Here is a 17,956-nt window from a genome sequence, read left to right on the forward strand (position 1 = left end):
AACTACATTATTGTGTATTTTACTTCTGGCCTCAAACATGCTATCATGTTTGCATTAGCTCCAGAGGACTCTTTTGAGTAAGGGGACTGTGGAAAAATGCTGGAAAGCCAAAACAGAAAATCTGTAATATCCAGCACATGGGCAATGCTGAAACATGGCTACTGCTCGGAGATTGACTGATCCTCCCTGCCACTCGGTGAATTCTTATCCCATTCCTCCTCTGTGAAATTTGGGGTCATTTTTAACTCTTGGGAAATAGACCGCTATTAAGAAAATCAAGGGATCAGGGAGTCATTGGGGTGAACAAGGTCATGAATTTACTTGGCTGAGATTGAAACCCAACCCTTTAGCAAAACACAGGCACCATCTTGCAGAGACACGAGGGACCAAATCGGAGACCTCCAGAGTTGAACGGGAGTCTGGTTCTCCAGCTAAAAACTGAAACAAAGTCCTGTTTTTGGTGGATGCTGCACAGAGCCAAGGCATGAACTGTCCCAACCAGCAGCTTGCAAATGGGCCAGAACAGCAGCGACAGCCATGTCTGGTACCGCAGAACCTGTCTCCTGTCTGCGTGAGGCTATGGCTCATTAACAGAGCGCTTGGGGGACTCTCCTATCATAGAGACAGAGAAATAAATAGATCCCGAGAAGCAAGTGCTCTTAATACATAGCTACCTGGAAATGCCAGCCTCAGCAGGGGCTACGGCTGCTTTCAAGACCTGTGTTTGTTCTCAGCACCATCTTGTTGAGACAGAAACCCCCGTATCAGCTCCCCAGGGCCGTGTGGGAACTCACTGAAAGTAGGGCAGCTTCCCCCGAGCGAAGCTCAGTGGAAACAGCGCGCACACCAACCAGGGTGCAGCATCTCATGAACGGCAAATGCAGATCTTCGACCTAACGGAGTAGGAGCTTGGTCCTGGAGGTGGCCAGGCAGGAGCCCTTAAGCGGCTGTGATCCTGTAAGTGCCATGAAAGTCAGCAGGAATTACAGAATCAGGTCAGTGAGGGCTGGAAGGGAGCTCAGGAGGTCACATCTAGTCCATCCCCCTGCTCAAAGCAGGACCAGCCCCAGCTACATCATCCCAGCCAGGGCTTTGTCTATCTGTCTTAAACACCTTCAAGGATGGAGGGTCCACCACTTCTCTGGGCAGCCTTCACCACCCTCCTAGTGAGAAAGTTCTTCCTAATACCCAGCCTCAACTTCCCTTGCTGTAGCCTGAGCCCATTGCTCCTTGTCCTATATCTGCCCCCACGGAGAACGGTCCAGCTCCAGCCTTTTTGCAGCCCCGCTTCAGGGAGGTGAAGGCTGCTATTCAACCCCCCTCGGTCTTTTCTTCTGCAGTGGGCCCATTTCCCGCAACCACCCCTCCGACGCTCCCCCACTCGTGCTTCAGGGTGGAGGTTGCAGTCAGGCTGGTCTAAGGCAGCAGCTCCCAACCTGCGGTGCCCGTGTCCCCAGCGGTACACCGACGGCCTGGCGCACTAGTTACTGCGTATGACAGCGGTGTGCTGGAGCTGGAGCTGCTTAAAGGCTGAACCGAAGACGGGGCTGGTGGTACGTGAGCTCGTGTTGTTTTCGCCGGGGGTGCGCAGGCTGCCGAAGGAGCTGGGGAACCGCTGGTCTGAGCAGGCACGCAGGCAGACCAGGATCTTGGGAACCCCGGTCTTTCGTCAGCAGCTCGGTTGGGAGAATTCTTCTTCGCCAGCTTTCGGGCACAAACACCCGCTGTCAGGTGTGCTGGGTGTACATGAAGTGAAAGAGGGTGTCCGTTTATAAGCCTTGCAAGTGCGAAACCAAAACGCTGCAAGTCAAGGAGTGCCTGTGGTACCTGGGCTTGAGGCGATGCTGCCCAAAGCCAGGAGGGCCGACCGCCAAACGATTGCTGGGGAATTTTGTTTTCATCCCCCGACGGCCTCCCTCCTCAGCCGGCCAGGGGGCTCCCCCCGCCGGGCGAGGCCGGGGGGTGAAGGCCGCAGGCGCGGGGCGCGGCGCGATGCCCGGCTGCCTCAGGCGCGTGGCGGCGCGCTGAGGCGCGGGCCCGGCTCCCCCTCCGCCGCTCTGGAAGGTTCCCTCCCGTTCGCATGAGGGGGAGGCGCAAAGCCGGCTCGGCCCCCGGCGCCGATCCGCTGCAATGTCACTCGGCGCCGGCGGCCGCGGGGAGGAGCCGGAGCCGGAGCCGGAGCCGGAGCTGGAGCCGGAGCCGGAGCCGGGCAGCGGCAGCATGGCTCCGTCCGCAGCCTCCCGCGCCTAGGCGGGACCGGGACCGGGACCGGGGCCGGCGGAGCCATGGCCAAGGACCAGCTGAAGCCGCGGCTGTGCCACATGCTGAAGGGCGAGCAGGGCTACGGCTTCCACCTGCACGGCGAGAAGGGCAAGAGTGGCCAGTTCATCCGCAAAGTGGAGCCCGGCTCGCCGGCCGAGGCGGCGGCGCTGCGGGCCGGGGACCGCGTCGTCGAGGTCAACGGCGTCAACGTGGACAAGGAGACGCATCACCAGGTGCGGCCCCGGCCCCCTGCCCCCTGCCCCCTGCCTGCTCTCGGACATACCCCAGGGCCAGGAGGAGCTGGACGGGAGGTCCGGACAAGTGCCCTAAGATCCTGGGGCCTTCCCAGCCAGCCCCTGCCCGCTCCCGTAGATGTCCCGCTGGGCCAGGGCCAGGAGGGCTGGACAGGAGGTCCGGAGAGCTGCCCCGCAGTCCTGGGGTGCTCCCAGCCAGCTCACATAGCTGCCCTGCTGGGCCAGGGCCAGGAGCAGCGGTCAGCAAGTCCCGGGACTTGGTGGGGAGGGCATCGAGGAAGAGGTGCAGGAGGGTTGGGATGAGGAGACGGTGGTTTCTGGCTCTGTTTTTGCGACCGTGGGGCTCCCTGCCTAACTGGGCAACTCCTGACCTTTGCCGGGGGCCGGGGAAAGACAGATGTTCAGATGAGGTGCTTTGGGTCAATCTGATCTCTTTTATTAGATCAGCTCAAGTAGCTGGAAAAACGTACCGCCCCCGAGGCAAATGTTCCGTGCTTGTTACTAGGGTAAAATTGGGATTTCTGTTGATTACAGATTAATATGGACAAATAACGGTGGGACGAGATCTCTTGCTGGCTTGGTGCTTAGCGGTTCTGTGTGGCTATCTGTTTAGGGCAGCAGGGGCACATCAGTAGCTTAAAGCATATGGCAGGGACCCCCTGGAAGTGTGCTGCTTTTGTCAGGTATTGGTCTGTCTCCTGCGCGCTCCAGGGACCGGCCAGGACGATCAGGATAGTGGGCTTCGGTGATGGGTTGCTGGTAGTGGGTCCTAGAGGTGTGGGTACTTGATGATCAACTCATTGGCACAGTGATCTCTCCAGCCAGGGTGCCAGGTGGCCCACAGCGTGGTGCAGTATTAGGGGTGCAGACAGCTGTGCATGATTCACAAGGTAAACCCAGAGATTTCAAGTAATATCAAAAACGTCCTGTCTTGTTGTGGGCTTTTTTTTTTTGCAACTTTTTTTGTGGTCAAGAAACAAGTGAAAACTAAGAGCTGGCATTTTCTGAGGGCTAAGAGCGCCCGGAGTCCAACAAGGGGCCCTGAGTATAAGGTTGAAAACTGGTGCAGGGCGTTGGAGCAGTCTGTGGTCTCGGTAGTGCTGCAATATGGAGTTGAGCTTGCTGACACCCACACTGGATTTGGCTCTTATTGTTTGTTCATTAGCAAAACAGACCCAGGCGAGCCGAGCACCCTCTGCAAAAGTGAACACGAGCCCTCTCGTTCTGATTTGGAATCGAGTCAGGCTCCATCTCTTCCTCTCGTCTAATTGCTGGGAGGAAAAGGGAGCTCCTGTTACATATGGAGGTGCGTTTCCCATCGGAGAAGTGTCAGGGCTCTTTCTATGAAAATCTGACGGGGCGATGATGGGTGATTTAACGTGTCTGAAATGTGTGGGCTTTCTAGTTGCGCGGTGTAAGTGAAATGAGGGGCCTGTCATCTTCTGCATGTTTCCTTCTCCTTGCAAATAGCCCAGCAGATTTCAGGATATTCAGTGTTTCGACAAAGTTAGCATTTGGGATCTCAGCAGGTAGAATGACGTTACAAGGCTGGCAATCCTTATGCTTCAGAACAATACGCCAAATATTTTCTGGTGCTCCTTGCCCTAAGTGATACCAGGGTGCTGGACTCCATGGCTTTTCCCATTCTCTTCAGCATAGTGGCCTTTGAGCCAATAGCCCTTTTACCTCTAGCCCTGAAATGACCTGTAGCAAAGATCCTTAGTCTGCTCAAGGTTGTCGCGAGCTTGGGAAGTTGACGTTTTTGGACATTTCATACTGTTTGCTTGTTTCCCCGACTTCTGTTTTCTTTTCCTCCTAAATGCAAACAAGCTGCAAAGCTAAATGTGGAAGGTCTGTTCAAGGCACCACGCTCCTGTCTTGGCATCCTCCTCCTGAATATTTGTGACTAGACAGGTAAATGAAAGTGTGCTGGTTAACACTGCACAACTATAAGGCCGCTGCCTAAACCACCCTTGATGAGAGCTATAACTATGGGGAAAAATCCATTTTACAATTGGCTGGGCTGAATCATAATTTACGGGCAGAAAGTGGCCTTTACTAGTTCAGGAGAATCGCTCAGCTTTAGTTCTCTTTGCTTAGCAATGAAAATGCTTTTGTTCCAGAGCTGGTGCAGTTAGTTCTGTTCTGTCTTCCTTGGGCTGCGTCCACGTTTCGGGGGAAAGGTGCGTTTCTTTATGTGCAGTATTGGCTAACCCAGGTTAAGGTCCTAGCGTGGACAAGGCAGGGTGCAGTTGTAACACTCGTCTACCATTTAACCCTGGGTGACCTCTTCCCTGCTTATCTAGTGCAGTTCAGATCCCCAGATGAGCTGGCAGCTGAGATGAGCTGGTGCTGGCCCTTAGCAAAAGCTCCTTTGCAATTGTAAACCTGGTTGTGGATTACTGGGGATGTTTGGGAGAGGGTGCAATGTCATTTTAATGGTCTGCTTCACAGCTGCATATCAGCAGTGATGAGTTAAGTTGGGCATGGGAGATTGCCTTGATAAATATTAGCCCTGGAGCTTTGCTAGGCCTGCAGCCTGATTCTTGCACACCAGATTTGTCAGGATTCTGCTAATTGGCCCGGTACTTCAAATGTTAATGAAGGTTGCGTAATTATAGGGAGGCATAAAGAAAGTCTGTCTCAGGTCTTGCCCTAAAAAAAGCAGTCAGGCACAGACTGAAGACACGCAGTAATTGATTTCAAACCTGGTGACTGCCCCGTGCTAGCCCACCTCTTCCTGCCAAAAAGCACTGTTAGCAACACCAGGAAAAGCTGTTGGACTGGGTGTGCAGTGATCAGCAGGAACAGAAAGATGTTCATGTTCCTAAACTTCTATGTATGCTCTAATTATAATGGTGATGAGGCTGGCAGGAGGGTTGAAGAATGACTTTCCCACACGGGGTGAGAGCCTCATCACTTGAGACATTAAAAGCTAGACAGTTTCTTAGATGTTAGGGCTGGAGGAGACCTTACAGCTCCCCTGCACTTGGGCAAGAAAGACTGCTGGGATCAGATGACTCCAGCAAGACAGGGCAAAGAGCTGGGAAACTCATTGCAAGGAACAAAGCTGAATGGGTCTGGGAAATGTCTGAGAAGAGGGAGGAAGGATTAGGTTATTGATATCCGTAACCTCTGTAGGTAACTAAGCCTTGTGAGTTAGGGGTTTTATCAACCCCATTGGACAGAGGTGAAACCCTATGAGGAGAGGCTAAGGGATCTGAATCTCTTCAGTCTCCGCAAGAGGAGACTGAGGGGGGATCTTGTGGCTGCTACAACCTTATCAGGGGCCAGCAGCAGGGACTCGGGGAAAGTCTGTTCACCAGGGCCCCCTTGGAGTCATCAGGAACAATGGCCACAAGCTGAGGGAGGAGAGGTTTAGGTTGGATATTAGGAAGAACTACTTCACGGTAAGGGTGGCCAGAGCCTGGAATAGGCTTCCCGGAGAGGTGGTGCTCTCACCTTCCCTGGACATCTTCAAGAGGAGACTGGATAGGCACCTGGCTGGGGTCTTATGACCCCTGCCACCCCCAGTGCTCCTTCCTGCCCATGGCGAGGGGTCGGACTCCATGATCTGTCTAGGTCCCTCCCGACTCAGTGATTGTATGATTCTATGAGACTGTGGCACAGAGAAAACAGAGTGCTTTGCTCAAATCCCTGGAGAGTGTCTGTGCGCAAGCTTGGATCAGACTTCAGACACCTTTGCTCCTGCTGTTTACTAGACCTCAGACTTCAGACTTACGAAGTTGTTGTCCGATAGGGCTCCAGTGCCAGAACTGAAAAGCACACTGGGATGTGGGTTCTGGGATAATCCTGCTGCTAAATGCCTAAATGGACCCCAGTTCCAGTTACACCCTTTGACTGTCTTGCTTCCAGCCTCAACAGAGAGTCCAAAGAGCCTATGGAGGGCATTCACCTTCCAGGTCTCATCACGTCAGGGTGGAGGCATGCTGCTGGGGAAGCTGGCCTGGGGGGACACTTGCCCTGCTTCTGTCCATGCTGTCTGTATTGTATAGGAAAGCTGGGGCCTCCAGCAGTTCCCACCAACACCTGCCCCTCCAGAACAGCTATCTCATCCCATTGAAATGGTCTGAGCAGCCATGAGCCCAGCAGTTCAGTGAGCTATCAGGAGGAGCCCTGATGATGAATCCTTTTCACAGCTGCCTCCTTCCTTCCACCATGTTTTGTTGTCAAAAAAGCCTCGATTACTTTGCAGAAATGCTGAGGGGCCTTGTGGGGTCTTCGGCGTGAGCTGTAGCTGGTGCGTGGTTGCTTTGCTCACACCATAACACTGTGGGCTTGTTTGGAGTTGCTAGTTTTTGATGGGTTTGGGGGGACATGGTTTTGCCAGCCTTGCAGTGCTGAAAGAGTTTCCCTTGGACGTGGCTGCTTGCAGCAATCAGGGACTGGACCCATTGAGCTGGGATGTCCCTGCCTGGCTTGTGGTCCTAAGATGGCAACAGGCGAGGAATTTGGCAGCATCCTTTCTGCAGAGGTGCACAGCAAGGACTTTGGGAGTACCCTGAAGATGCTGACACGCTCCAGGGGACCAAAACGCCCTTTCTCCCTGGTGGCTGTTGCAGGAAGGCCCAGAGGTGCAGTCGGGATTGGGGCCCCATTGGGCAGTGCTGCCTTGGGAAGTACCATCGCACCCAGGTAAAGGCTAGGTCTCCCTGCAGATGCTCTGCCGACAGAATGGTCCCAGCCAGTTGGGGTGGCACCTGAGTCCCCCACCACAGCCGCCCCTGCTGTCTGGAGAGGCTGACTTGCATGGTCACTGCCTCCTGTCTCCCTCAGCAGCTAGTGTGATGCCGAATCCCAGCAGGTCTGATGGGGAGAGAAGGGCCTGATTGAATAGGACTCTCCAGGCGGGTTATGGATGGGTTGGCTCCAGGTCCAGGGCAGACCGTGGCATGACAATCAGCATTTGCTGGATGAGCGAGTTCAGGAAGAGTCACAGGCAGTCCATAAATTTCTCCTTGGGCCGTTTCTCGCAGGTAAATACCAGTGCAATGCCCTTGAATGGAGAGTGCCATGGAGTCAGTAAATCGTGGGCAGTCTGTTTGTCACTTATAGCCTTGGAGAGTGCCATCCGTCCTGTCTGGCTGTGACAGCTTGGAGCAAGAGGGCCAGGCCCTGTCAGAAAGCATGATGCAGGAGTAGTCTACTAGGAGCAAGCAGGGACAGGCCTGTGCACGGGATGGGCTGGTGCCGCTGCATGGGAAGTGTCTGGCTAGCTCCTTGCTGGTGTCTAAGGTGATTGCACAGCCCTGGACAGCAGGACACCTCATGGGCAGGATGCAGCATGCCACCCCCACCTTGTCCTAAAGTGAGGAAGAGAAAGCAGCATCCTGTTTCAGGGTCCTCTGAGACCTCCAACGGGGAGAGCAGGTGAGGCCAGTTTGGAAGGCTTTGGTCATGGGGCATCTTTTCCTGTCCTGTCTATAGACCTGCCTGTCCAGAATGTCTGTGGGCTGAGTGCCTCACGATCGTGAGTGCATTTATTCCTGCATGTTCACAAGCATGTGCTCACCCACTCACCTGCAGGACACGCAGTGCCATTCTCCCCACTCCACCAAGGCCAGGCTGTCGCACAGCATGACTTGTTCCAGGGCCCGCCGAAAGCCATTTGGCAGAGTTTAGCAGCCAACCTAGGCCCGTGCCCATACCGGTGCCTTCACTTCCAGACCCTCCCGCTCCCCTGCGGTCTGGGCTGCCTTCACTGACTCCTTTCAGACTGTCCACCAGTTTGAAAAAAACCTTCTGGGGACAATGGCTCATTCACTACGGACTGAGAGGGATTCCAAGGAGCGCCTCAGAGGTGACAGGCCCCCTCTCCTGTTCCCAGCCCCTTTGGCTGACATTTCATTTCCTTATCTCGGCTGTCTGACAGCACAGCCAGGATGAATGCATGGAGTCGGATAGTCGCTTTCCTAAATAAGTGGGGAGTATCGAATATTTGGGGAATACATTGCCCAGTGGAGAATAGCAAACAAAGATGGACCTGAACAAAGCTCATGTGTGCACCAGCGTGCAGCGTTGGTCTCGCTCTCCTCTCCCGCACATACACGCTCATGCTCAGTCTCTCTGTCTCTGAAACAAATCAGAATAAAGGAAACTGGGAACATTTAGCAAACGCTGCCTGGCAGGGTCCATCCAGCTGCTTGTTTTTTTGGAGGAACGTAACCCCATGAAGTAGGAGCTTTTCTGGTCTCTGTTTGGTTTTGCATGTCCTAGAAAAGATTGTACCTACACAGCAAATTGCAGAGCAGTCCTTTCAGAGCCACCATACCAGAGAGAGCGGCCTGGCATTGCATGTACCCCATTGTGCCATTTGCAGCTGCCTCGCTAAATCTCTCCTCTCCCTTTTCTCCAGGTTGTGCAGCGCATCAAAGCTGTGGAGGCTGAGACTCGCCTGCTGGTGGTGGATAAGGAGACGGATGAATACCTGCGCAGCCTGCGCCTGACGTGCACCGAGGAGATGGTGCACACCGGGATCCTGCTGACCTCGACCGTGTCTCCAGTCAAGTCGTCCAGCAGCGACAACGGGGACGTCTGGAAGCCCCAGCTGGATCTGGGTGGTGGGGGTCTCAAAAGGCACTCGCACAGCTTCAGTTCGGAGAGTGGGAAGAAGGTAAGGGGGCGAAGGGGAATTACATGGGGCTGGGGTAGTACAGACAACCACCTGCAAGTCCAGCTGACCTTTGTTGTGGCTGTGGTGTCTTTGGCTGCTCTGCGGCTCCCAGATGCGCACTGAGTTGGGTTTAGTAGTGAAAGGTAACAAGGTGCTTGGAAAAAAACGTGCTAGAAGTTGGCACTGACCCATGCAGATAGGGGAAGAGCTTTCCTGGAGACTGCTCTCCCCACCTGTCGTGGCAGCTTCCTTTTTGATGGCTGAAATTCTGGGAGCTTAGCAGCCATTTGAGAGGAGCTTTGGACAGATGGTCTGAAAGTGGGGAGGGAAAGCGGGTGATTGCTGCTTGAAGTGGCGTCAAGTCCTATGCTCACTCCACTGGGGCTGGCAGTCCTGTCGCTGCCCCAACCGTGGTCAATGGAAGGGGATAACCTTCGGGGTGTCAGCAGGGTTTGGAGGACTGATCGTACCTGGAGCTCCTGGGCTCTGCCCTGTATCTCCTGGTATGCCCCGCAGGTGAGAGCGGGGAATGCCTGGCCACTGGGGTTTAATCAAAGCCCTGGGGCTCACAAATGCATGTTCCCCTTCCTGTACTTTTATGCAGGAGGGGAATATCTGAGGCTATTGTGATCCTGCTTATTCTTGCATTGGGCAGGATCTCAGCTGCTTTACAAGCTGCTTATATTTTGCCTGGGAGACTCTTCGTCGAAGTGCCTTTTACAACAGCTTTGAAGTGGGAAGGAATTTGGGGTGGAAAATGTCCAGTTTCCATGGCTGGCGCGTTGCTGGGGCTGGTCTCGTGGAGACGGGACGGGATTGCGCTTGGGAGAGACATGGGAGTGATTTATAGCTGGGCTGCCCTAGCTCGTCTGGGCTGGTAATACAGCAGGAGCAGTGCAGGGGTGCTGCCTGTCTCGGGACTGATTGCAGCTGGTAATTCCCCTGGGGTTTCTAACAGTAAATGCCCCTCCTGGAGCCAGAAAACCCCCTCCCATGACTCCGTTCTATCTCTGAGATTGAAAACCAACCCTCTTGGGTTAGGGAGGGAGAGTTGGACCCATAGCTCTTGGGAAGGGCTCAGTCCTATTCCCCCATGTGCTGCAGCAGGAAGATGTAGAGGGTCTCACTGACCCTCTGCCTTGCAGGTCCCCCTGGGTGGCACTGGGCACCATGTGCCCACAAAGCCTGTCCTGTGGGGAGAATTACCCTGGAGGCCTGGGTAACGATAGGACCTATGTGTTACATGGTGCCTTTCATTCCTAGCCCCTTGCATGCTTTAGGCATCATCATCCCCAAATGTCCTGAGCTGGTAGAGAAGGGGGTTGAGATGGAGAAGGAGAGCCATGCACTGAGGTGTTGTATTTAGGTCCTGGTTTTCCTTGGGGATGTGGATGCTCTGTCCTTACTACATCTGTTCCGTGGGATGAGAGTCAGCTCTCAGGGGGTTGCCCTGTCCAGCCCCATAATCTGAGAGTCATTCAGATGGGTGATGCGGTGGTTGGTGAGAACCCAGAAGAGCCCAGGGTGAGGTGAGAGAAACTTAGCAAATGCCTCATTTTTCAAAGTTGCAAAATTTGTCCAAGGAGAGATGCCAAGAATGCCGCTCAGCCAGCTCACGCCGGTCCTCGTTCACGCCCCGCTGCTGCCATCTCGGCCGTGAGCATCCGGAGCGAGAGCCTGGACTGGAGGAAACACAGAGCCAGTTGCTACAAGCTACCTCTTTCGGTTCGGGCTCCATCTCGGAAATCTCTGCTGTGTGCATTGCTGTCACACCTGCCTGGAGGATGTCAGGGCCATGCAAAGTCAGAGAGGCAGTGAGGACCTGGGGAGGCATTGGTGAAGCCGAACCCAAGTTTCTCTGTCGTTCTGTATGAATCCGGAGGTGACTAGGCCTAAACTTTTGGTAGGCTGAGTAAATTCAGAATTTTCCTTTCCTTTTCCCTTTGCCAACTAGTGAAGCAACAGGGCACCGGGGTCCTGACGCCCCCTCAGTGCATCATGAAAGCTGTAACTCGCCCGAGGGTGGCGGTGGCTTTTCATGTACAGGACACAAAGGAATGATTTTTTGCTGGGACACGCTATCCTGTCTGATGGGAGCCGCAGGCACTTGCACTGCATCGGCTCGGAGACTGGAAAGACAGCAAGTGGTCAGGGTGGGACAGTTTGGGGAGATGTGGGTGGCCAAGTGGGCAATGGGAAAGCAGAGCCAATCGCTTCAGTGTGGGAGCATGGCACTTCCCTTTGAGCAGTCAGTTAGTACGTGGCTGAGGGGCTGGGATTGACTTGACATCGCCCAGGATTGTTTTACTTCAAGACGCAAAATGACTTCTTCAAAGCTGGGTAATGAATGAGGGAGAGGGAGCACAAATCTGTTTCTGTCCTACAAAGCCCTGGCTGGAGCCAAGGGCAGAGCTCGGGTGGGCTGGGAGCCATTTGCACAGTGCATTGTTTCAGCTTGATGAGTGCAACGCACGAGGGTGTCCTTGGTGTCCCTTCAAAGCATGCGGAGGGACAGACACTTGGGACCCTACTCGATTGTGCTTTGCGCAGGAACGGCATCGGTGAAATGGGGTACAAGAATAATGAAGTAAAGTTGGGGAAAGTTAACTTCTTGTATCAGTAAAAAAAAAAAAAAAAAAAAGCATTCCTATTCTAACAGATGGTGGGCATCTCAGCGACTGTTAGCAGTGACAAAAAGGGAGGAGACCAGCTGGGACCTAACCAGTCCTTAATTTCGCTGGGCTAAACTTTACCCTGGGTTGTACCCATGTGTGGGAGGTCACGACTGGCTCTGTAACTCCTTTACCAGGAGGCCAGGGCAGTGCCAGCAATGAATGCTCTGTGCACGCATTGCTGCCCAGGCCCAGCCCTGCATGGCAAAGGAAGGGGAACCCGTATTTCCCCCTAGCTGCACTCTGTCAGCGCATGGCTGGGTTTGGGAGTTGGCCTTCCTGCTCAGTCTGGGACTTGTGTGACATTACCCCGTCTCTCGTCACAGCTACATACCAGGTAGCACTGTTGTCCCTGTGGGTTCCTGCGGTGGCAGCTGGAGGGGCTGTCCTGCAAAAGGCCCCAGCCTTCGGCTTTGCTCCGAATGCAGGAATCTTGCCTGTTCCCACGCTGCCGGAGCTGGGAGCAGAGCAGTGGTGCAGAGCATACGGCTGACTGACTGCAGCCCCTGTGGGCTGCCCATGGATGAGCTGCTCCGGCTGCAACCTCGGGGGTCTTCTTTACCCAGCTGCAGCTTTGGAAGGACAAATAACCCTTCTCTCTCCTCCCCCTTTCCACTCCAAGCAGCTGCTGTTTGAGAGCATATCCTGAGTAGCACCACTGAGGCACACGTTGCCCAGGACACTGGTCCTTTAATGACCATTGCAGTGCAACAAATCATTCAGCATTTATTGCAATCCCCCTGGGATGGCACATCAGCAGGGCCCTGTGCCAGGAGGTTATGTCACCGGAGCCTGAACTGTGCTAGAATAAGCCCTGAGAATAAATGGGACTGCTGTTGTTGGGAGAACGGCCTGGGGGGGTGTTTCTCTTGCAGCACGGCGCAGCATGCACAGCTAGCAGGTGCGGTCCAGCGAGAAGCAAGGGGACAGGCCCCAGAATGGCGAGATGCATTGGGCAGGGCACAGACTGACGTGGAATATCCTTTGCTGCTTATTTCACCTTGCAAAGCAGCCAGGTCACAGGAGAATAGCAGGACAAAAAATAAAATAGGTGTGTTTCAGCCTGCTCAGCCCTCCTGCACAGCTCTGCCCCGCTTGTGTACTGGGGAGAGCTGATGGTGGAATAGCAGAGTCTGCTCATGGGGCGTTTTTGCCATCTTTGAACTCCCGCGCTGCTTGTGGAGCTGTGTAGTGGGCCTGGACTCTGATCTGCCGCATGGTGTTGGGATTCGGAGCATGCTGGATTTGAAAAGGGAGCAAAGATCACCTCATTGACCTGTGCAGCAGGCTAGAGAATGGCACACCACGTCCCCATGCTGAGCACACGGCCTGGTGTTTGCCTGGCTGGCACCTTCCAGGGCGCCAGCGGCACAACCTCTGTTAGAGGCTGGGGTCAGCACATCTTGGAGCTGTTGTGCGGCCCTGCAGAGCTTTCCTCTGAAAGGGAGGCATTGGGTGGCAGCCCCCAGACACCCCTCTCCCTGCATGAAAGCCAAGAGCAGCATTAGGAGCTAGAAGGATCCTGCCTCCTAGATCTTTGCTTTTCTCCACACTCACTTTGAAGTTGCTCTGTTCTTACCTGGGTTTAAGCTATCGGTAGAGACCACGGGGATGGGAGTCGGCTCTGATCTATTCCCACTGCAGCCAGTCTTAGGAAGAACAGAGTCAGGCCATCAGGGGGCCATCCGGGCATCTGCTTCTGTCCATGGTGCAGCAGCAGTGGCTGAGCTCTACATGGTACCTGGTCCTCAAAACTATAAGCAGCACCATGCTGTGAAGTGCTATGGGGAATCACTGCTTTAGTGGCACTCAGTTAAAGGCCGTGGATGCTTTGTCTGGTAGAGAGGTGTCTGTGTAAGTAGTGCCCCTTGTCTGGCCTGGCTTCCACCAAGCATAATTAATGTGAGGCTTAAATGATCCATTTGCGGTTGACTCTGCCAAACCCCTTGAATATCATCTTCGTCTCTTGGCTGGAGGAAAAGCAGTGCATGTCTATGTGTGCTCTGACCTTAAACTGTTTGCACCGTGAGAAATCTAGAAGAAAGTTTGCTGTTTACTACTAGGAATAGAAAAGGACACACATCCGCTGTAAGGCTCCTGCAGAGCTGGTATGGCATCTTGGCCCCTAGCATGCCTTGCTTTAAAGAAGGGTGGTCTCCTGGGTTAGCAGCCACATGGTGAGCAACCTCGGTGGGTAGCACGCACTCGGGTGGCCTGTAGATATGTGGGGTGCCAGGAAGGAGGCAGACGAGGGAGGTCCCTCATTTCTCAGGTTTGGGGCCAGGTCATAGCTCCAGGTGCATGGAGTGGGGGTTGCAGGCTTTGCAGGAAGAGTGCGTGCACGTGAATATCGGTTAAACTGAGCCCTTCCATTGTTTCTTTTGCAATACCCCTCAGAGTTGAGAGCAGGTGGATTGTATGGCAAAGGGGGTAAACATATCTGTGCTCAAGGCACATTCAAATCAGGATTATTCTGTAGCTGGCAGTGGTATCCATGCTCTGCAGGGGCAGGGGGTGCTGGCAGAGGCTGCTTCTGCCTAGCCGCATTGAAGAAATAGATTTCATAGGCATTAGGGCTGGAAGGGACCTTGGAAGATCATCTGTTCAAGAGCATGAGAAACCCGCCAAGCATTTGCCCTCTGAGATTGTGAATGCCACTGCAGCTGGATGTGGCTTCTTTTGGCACCCAGCTGCCCCTGCGGGAATGTTAACAAGCCAAGCTAAACCTCGGTGCGACTGCACTGAAGTCGTTGGAGTTGCATCCGGGAATAATTAGGGCCCGTCGATTCCTGTGCTTGGAGCCGTTGGAATTTGCCTTTTGCAAAAGCTCCTCTGCGCAAAGATGCCTTGTGTTGTTTCTTGTCGGGGGGCTGGGCCCCAGCCTGACCTGGAGCGACATGATAGCCAAGAACAAATCCCGGGACAGGCCAGGGGAGCAGGATGTTTAGGCAGCTGTGGCTGGAGCAGTGCTCCCTGAGGAGCGGGGCAGGGGTCCGCTTTATCACAGGGCGGCTTTCGTGCCTCGCACGGGCCGTGCCTGAAGAAAGTTGCTCGTCTGCCACTGCCGGCTCCAGGTTGCTGGGCTTGCTGGCATGTATTAAAGCCCTTGGAGAGTGAACCACTTTGAGCCACTTCCATGATCCGCATCTGTTCATTGTGCAAGCTCGAACGGCTGCTAAGACGCTTGCGTCGTTCACCTAGGCCAAAAGGGGCAGTGGGTGGCGACGATCCTGGTCTGAGTGACATGAAACCTAATCTCTAGCTCGCTCCCACAGCACCAGGATTTGGCTTTCCACATGCTCGACCGAAAAGCAGCTCAACCTGAACTTGCAAGAGAAGAGGTGCCAGGCAAGCTGACCTCCTGGGGACTGACGGCCTCTTGTCCTCCGCAAGCTAGCGGTGACCGGACAAGCTTTGCCCTTGTTGCCCGTGCCAGCATGACTCATCCTCATGCTGAACAGTCATTGCCATGCAAGCCGGTGTCTCTGCCTCCGTGGCCCAGTCCACCCCGGACTGCTCTGCTGAGGCAGCCAGCCAAGCATGGGAGCAGATGTAACGGGGTGCTTTGATGCCGATGCGGAGACGCATCTCTTGACAACTGGACTGACACCAGCCCCCAGGTCGGGAGTGTGGCACGTTGGCTGGGGCTGTCATGGAGTGGGGTGGCGCTAGCCATGTGGCCTGAACGGCTGCGGTGGGATGGAGACAGTTTCCAAGAGCTCCCAGCCCATCCCCTTTCTCAGGAACAGAGTTCATTCCCCTCAAGACACCATCCCAAAGGCACTGCTGGCATGGCTCCTTCTCTGGCTAAATAGCTTGGCTACACTTTTGAAATGCAGTGGGAGAAGCACTGATCTGCATTTGGGATCTGGGGTCTCCCAAATGTCCTCCAAGCCCAGCCCTAGGGTTTTTCATTATTGAAGCTGGGTGTCCTGCTGCTCTGCAGTGTGGCTTTTTGTTAGGGTTTGTGTTTTGTTTTTTTTCCTCCCATATTTTTGGCAACAAACATGTGCCTTGTGCGGTAGCTCACGTGGCCAGTCTCAGGGTCTAGCAGCTGTGCACAAGCCTCTGAAATGCAAGTGTTTTAATGCAGGCAGATGTAGCCGCTGATTGTCTTCCTGACACTTCGTAGGGGTTTAGATTAACAGTTACCTATGAGTCATTGCAGCACACTGGGCTTTTCTTGGTTCTCTTCCCAGAGGCTCTTTGCATAACCTTGAACAAACCCTTTCCCCGATCATGCAGAGGTGGTTGGGAGATGGGTCCTTGTGAGCCGGCCATAGAAGTATTTACCAAATCTTTCCTTGCTGCTTTTTTTGTGCCCTTTGCAACTTGTAACTTGCTCTGCGCCTCAGCCTCTCTGATCCCTGCATCCAGGCAGACAAAAGATAGGGTACAGGCTGATCCTTACTGGGGAAGAAAAGCAAATGATGGATGATGCAGAAAAGGCCTGAGCTGTCCATGCTATGTTTTGGGTTGTGTTAACAGCAGTGCCGTGTGTAAGATGCACAGGGTCATTTGTTCCTCTCTGCTCGGCACTGGTGAGGTCTTGGCTGCGGCGCTGGGTCCGCTTTGGGGCACTGTGCTTGGAAAAAGACGTAGGCAAATCAGAGACTGACCAGAGGGGAGCAACAGGAATGAGGAGTTTAGAAACCATGACCCTGGGGGAAGGGGTTTGAAGAGAAGAGCAAGGGGGCTTGGCTTTCCAGCATGGAAAAGTTGCTCTAAAGCGAAGGATAATTCATTGTCTCCAGTGCCACTGGGGAAAAGCAGAGAGAAAATCAGCTCAGTTTGCTGTGGGGATCAGTTAGGGTGGCTGTTACGGCAGCCTTCGACCACGAAGCATGGCACAGGTACCTCGGAGGCTCTGGGGTCTCTTATATTGGAGGTTTCAGAGAAGGGATTAGGCACAGGCAGCCTCTGTGGGTGGCGTACAGACTGGGGAGGGAACGGGCAGCAGAGCAGCAGAGAGCAGAAAGCAAAGCAGCTGATCGGGCAGCACTTGCCCTTCCTCACTGCAATCACTGCAAAATATGTCCATGTCCCCATGCTTCTTTGATTTGGTAGGAAGCCTGGCCAGGGGGTGGCCCTGCCGCAAGGCAGAGTCCCCAGGCTCTGCAAAGGTGGAAGCTGCATGACGAAAGGCGGTTCTCCGGTCACCAGAATCGCCCACCGTCTGCACCACTTGCAGGCTTGGGAAACCTGTATGAGCAAGCCGGAAAGTTGGTCAAGTCCAGGACAGGAGGAAGAGGCTTGTTTGAGCCTCCTTTGTAACTGGCTCCAGCATCACCTCTCTTGTCTAGCTGGGGCAGGGCCATGTTCCCCGGTCGGTCTGCAGGTCTGTCCTTTGCAACATGCCACTTGCTGTCCCTGTTCCCAAAAGCAGCCAGGAGCAGCAGGCACATGCAGTGCCCCCTCGTCCAGATGCCAGCATGTCCTCCCTTCTGCTTGTCTGGTCCCAGGGCGCACAGGCAAGTTGAAAGGGTTTGGGAGCTGCTCTCGGCCATGGCTGCTGATAAGAAGGCTTTTTTTTTTCTTTGCTTGACCCTTAGCACGTCAGCCTGTGTGATGGGATAGTGGGTCTTAAACCTTCTGCAACTGGAGGCATAATAACAAGCCAGGACAAGGTTAGTCCATACACACCAATGAGTATTTTTGCTAGGGGAGCGCTGGTTAAAACGTGCCGGCCTCGTAAAGGAACCCACTGGTGCGCGCAGGTGCAGATTTACGCTATTTCCATCAAACAAAGTGGTAAATATTTACACTTCTGATTGGGTCAGGAGTAAGAATTTGTTTCCTGTTTCCAATAACCTCTGAAGAGTTGCAACATCTCTTCCCGCATTCTCCCCGAGCCCTGGAAGGCTATTAAATGCTGACAGATGTTTTAAAAGGCCTTTGCCAACATAGTTGAGGCCCAGCATTGTAGGATGACTGGGAAGAGCCAAGGGAGTGTAACGCGAGCAGAAATGGCTGCGGGAATTATTGTGACGAAAAGGGCTGGGGATAAGTGCATGTTTTCAATTAAAGTGCTCCCCTGCAGCGTCTGCGAGTCCCTGCGCAGCTGTCCGGGCATAAGCACAGCCAAGTGAAAGTGGTCACTCGCGTGTTTGTTTCTGGTCTGACTCGTCTCGTTT

The 17,956-nt window shown here is 54.1% G+C and overlaps 1 protein-coding gene across 1 annotated transcript in view; it reads left to right on the top strand.

Annotated features, from left to right (window-relative positions):
- The first annotated feature begins 2,145 nt into the window (after positions 1–2,145).
- The window catches only part of NHERF2 (NHERF family PDZ scaffold protein 2), a 74,534-nt gene continuing 58,723 nt past the window's right edge, over positions 2,146–17,956 (top strand). Inside the window, exons 1-2 of the mRNA XM_090024729.1 lie at positions 2,146–2,495; positions 8,893–9,150. Coding sequence (XP_089880855.1) covers positions 2,286–2,495; positions 8,893–9,150 — 468 coding nt within the window. The 5' untranslated portion in view covers positions 2,146–2,285. The remainder of the gene's footprint in view (positions 2,496–8,892; positions 9,151–17,956) is intronic.

This window comes from Crocodylus siamensis, chromosome 12 (assembly GCF_052110815.1).
Source record: "Crocodylus siamensis isolate JL-2025a chromosome 12, ASM5211081v1, whole genome shotgun sequence".
NCBI lineage: Eukaryota > Metazoa > Chordata > Crocodylia > Crocodylidae > Crocodylus > Crocodylus siamensis.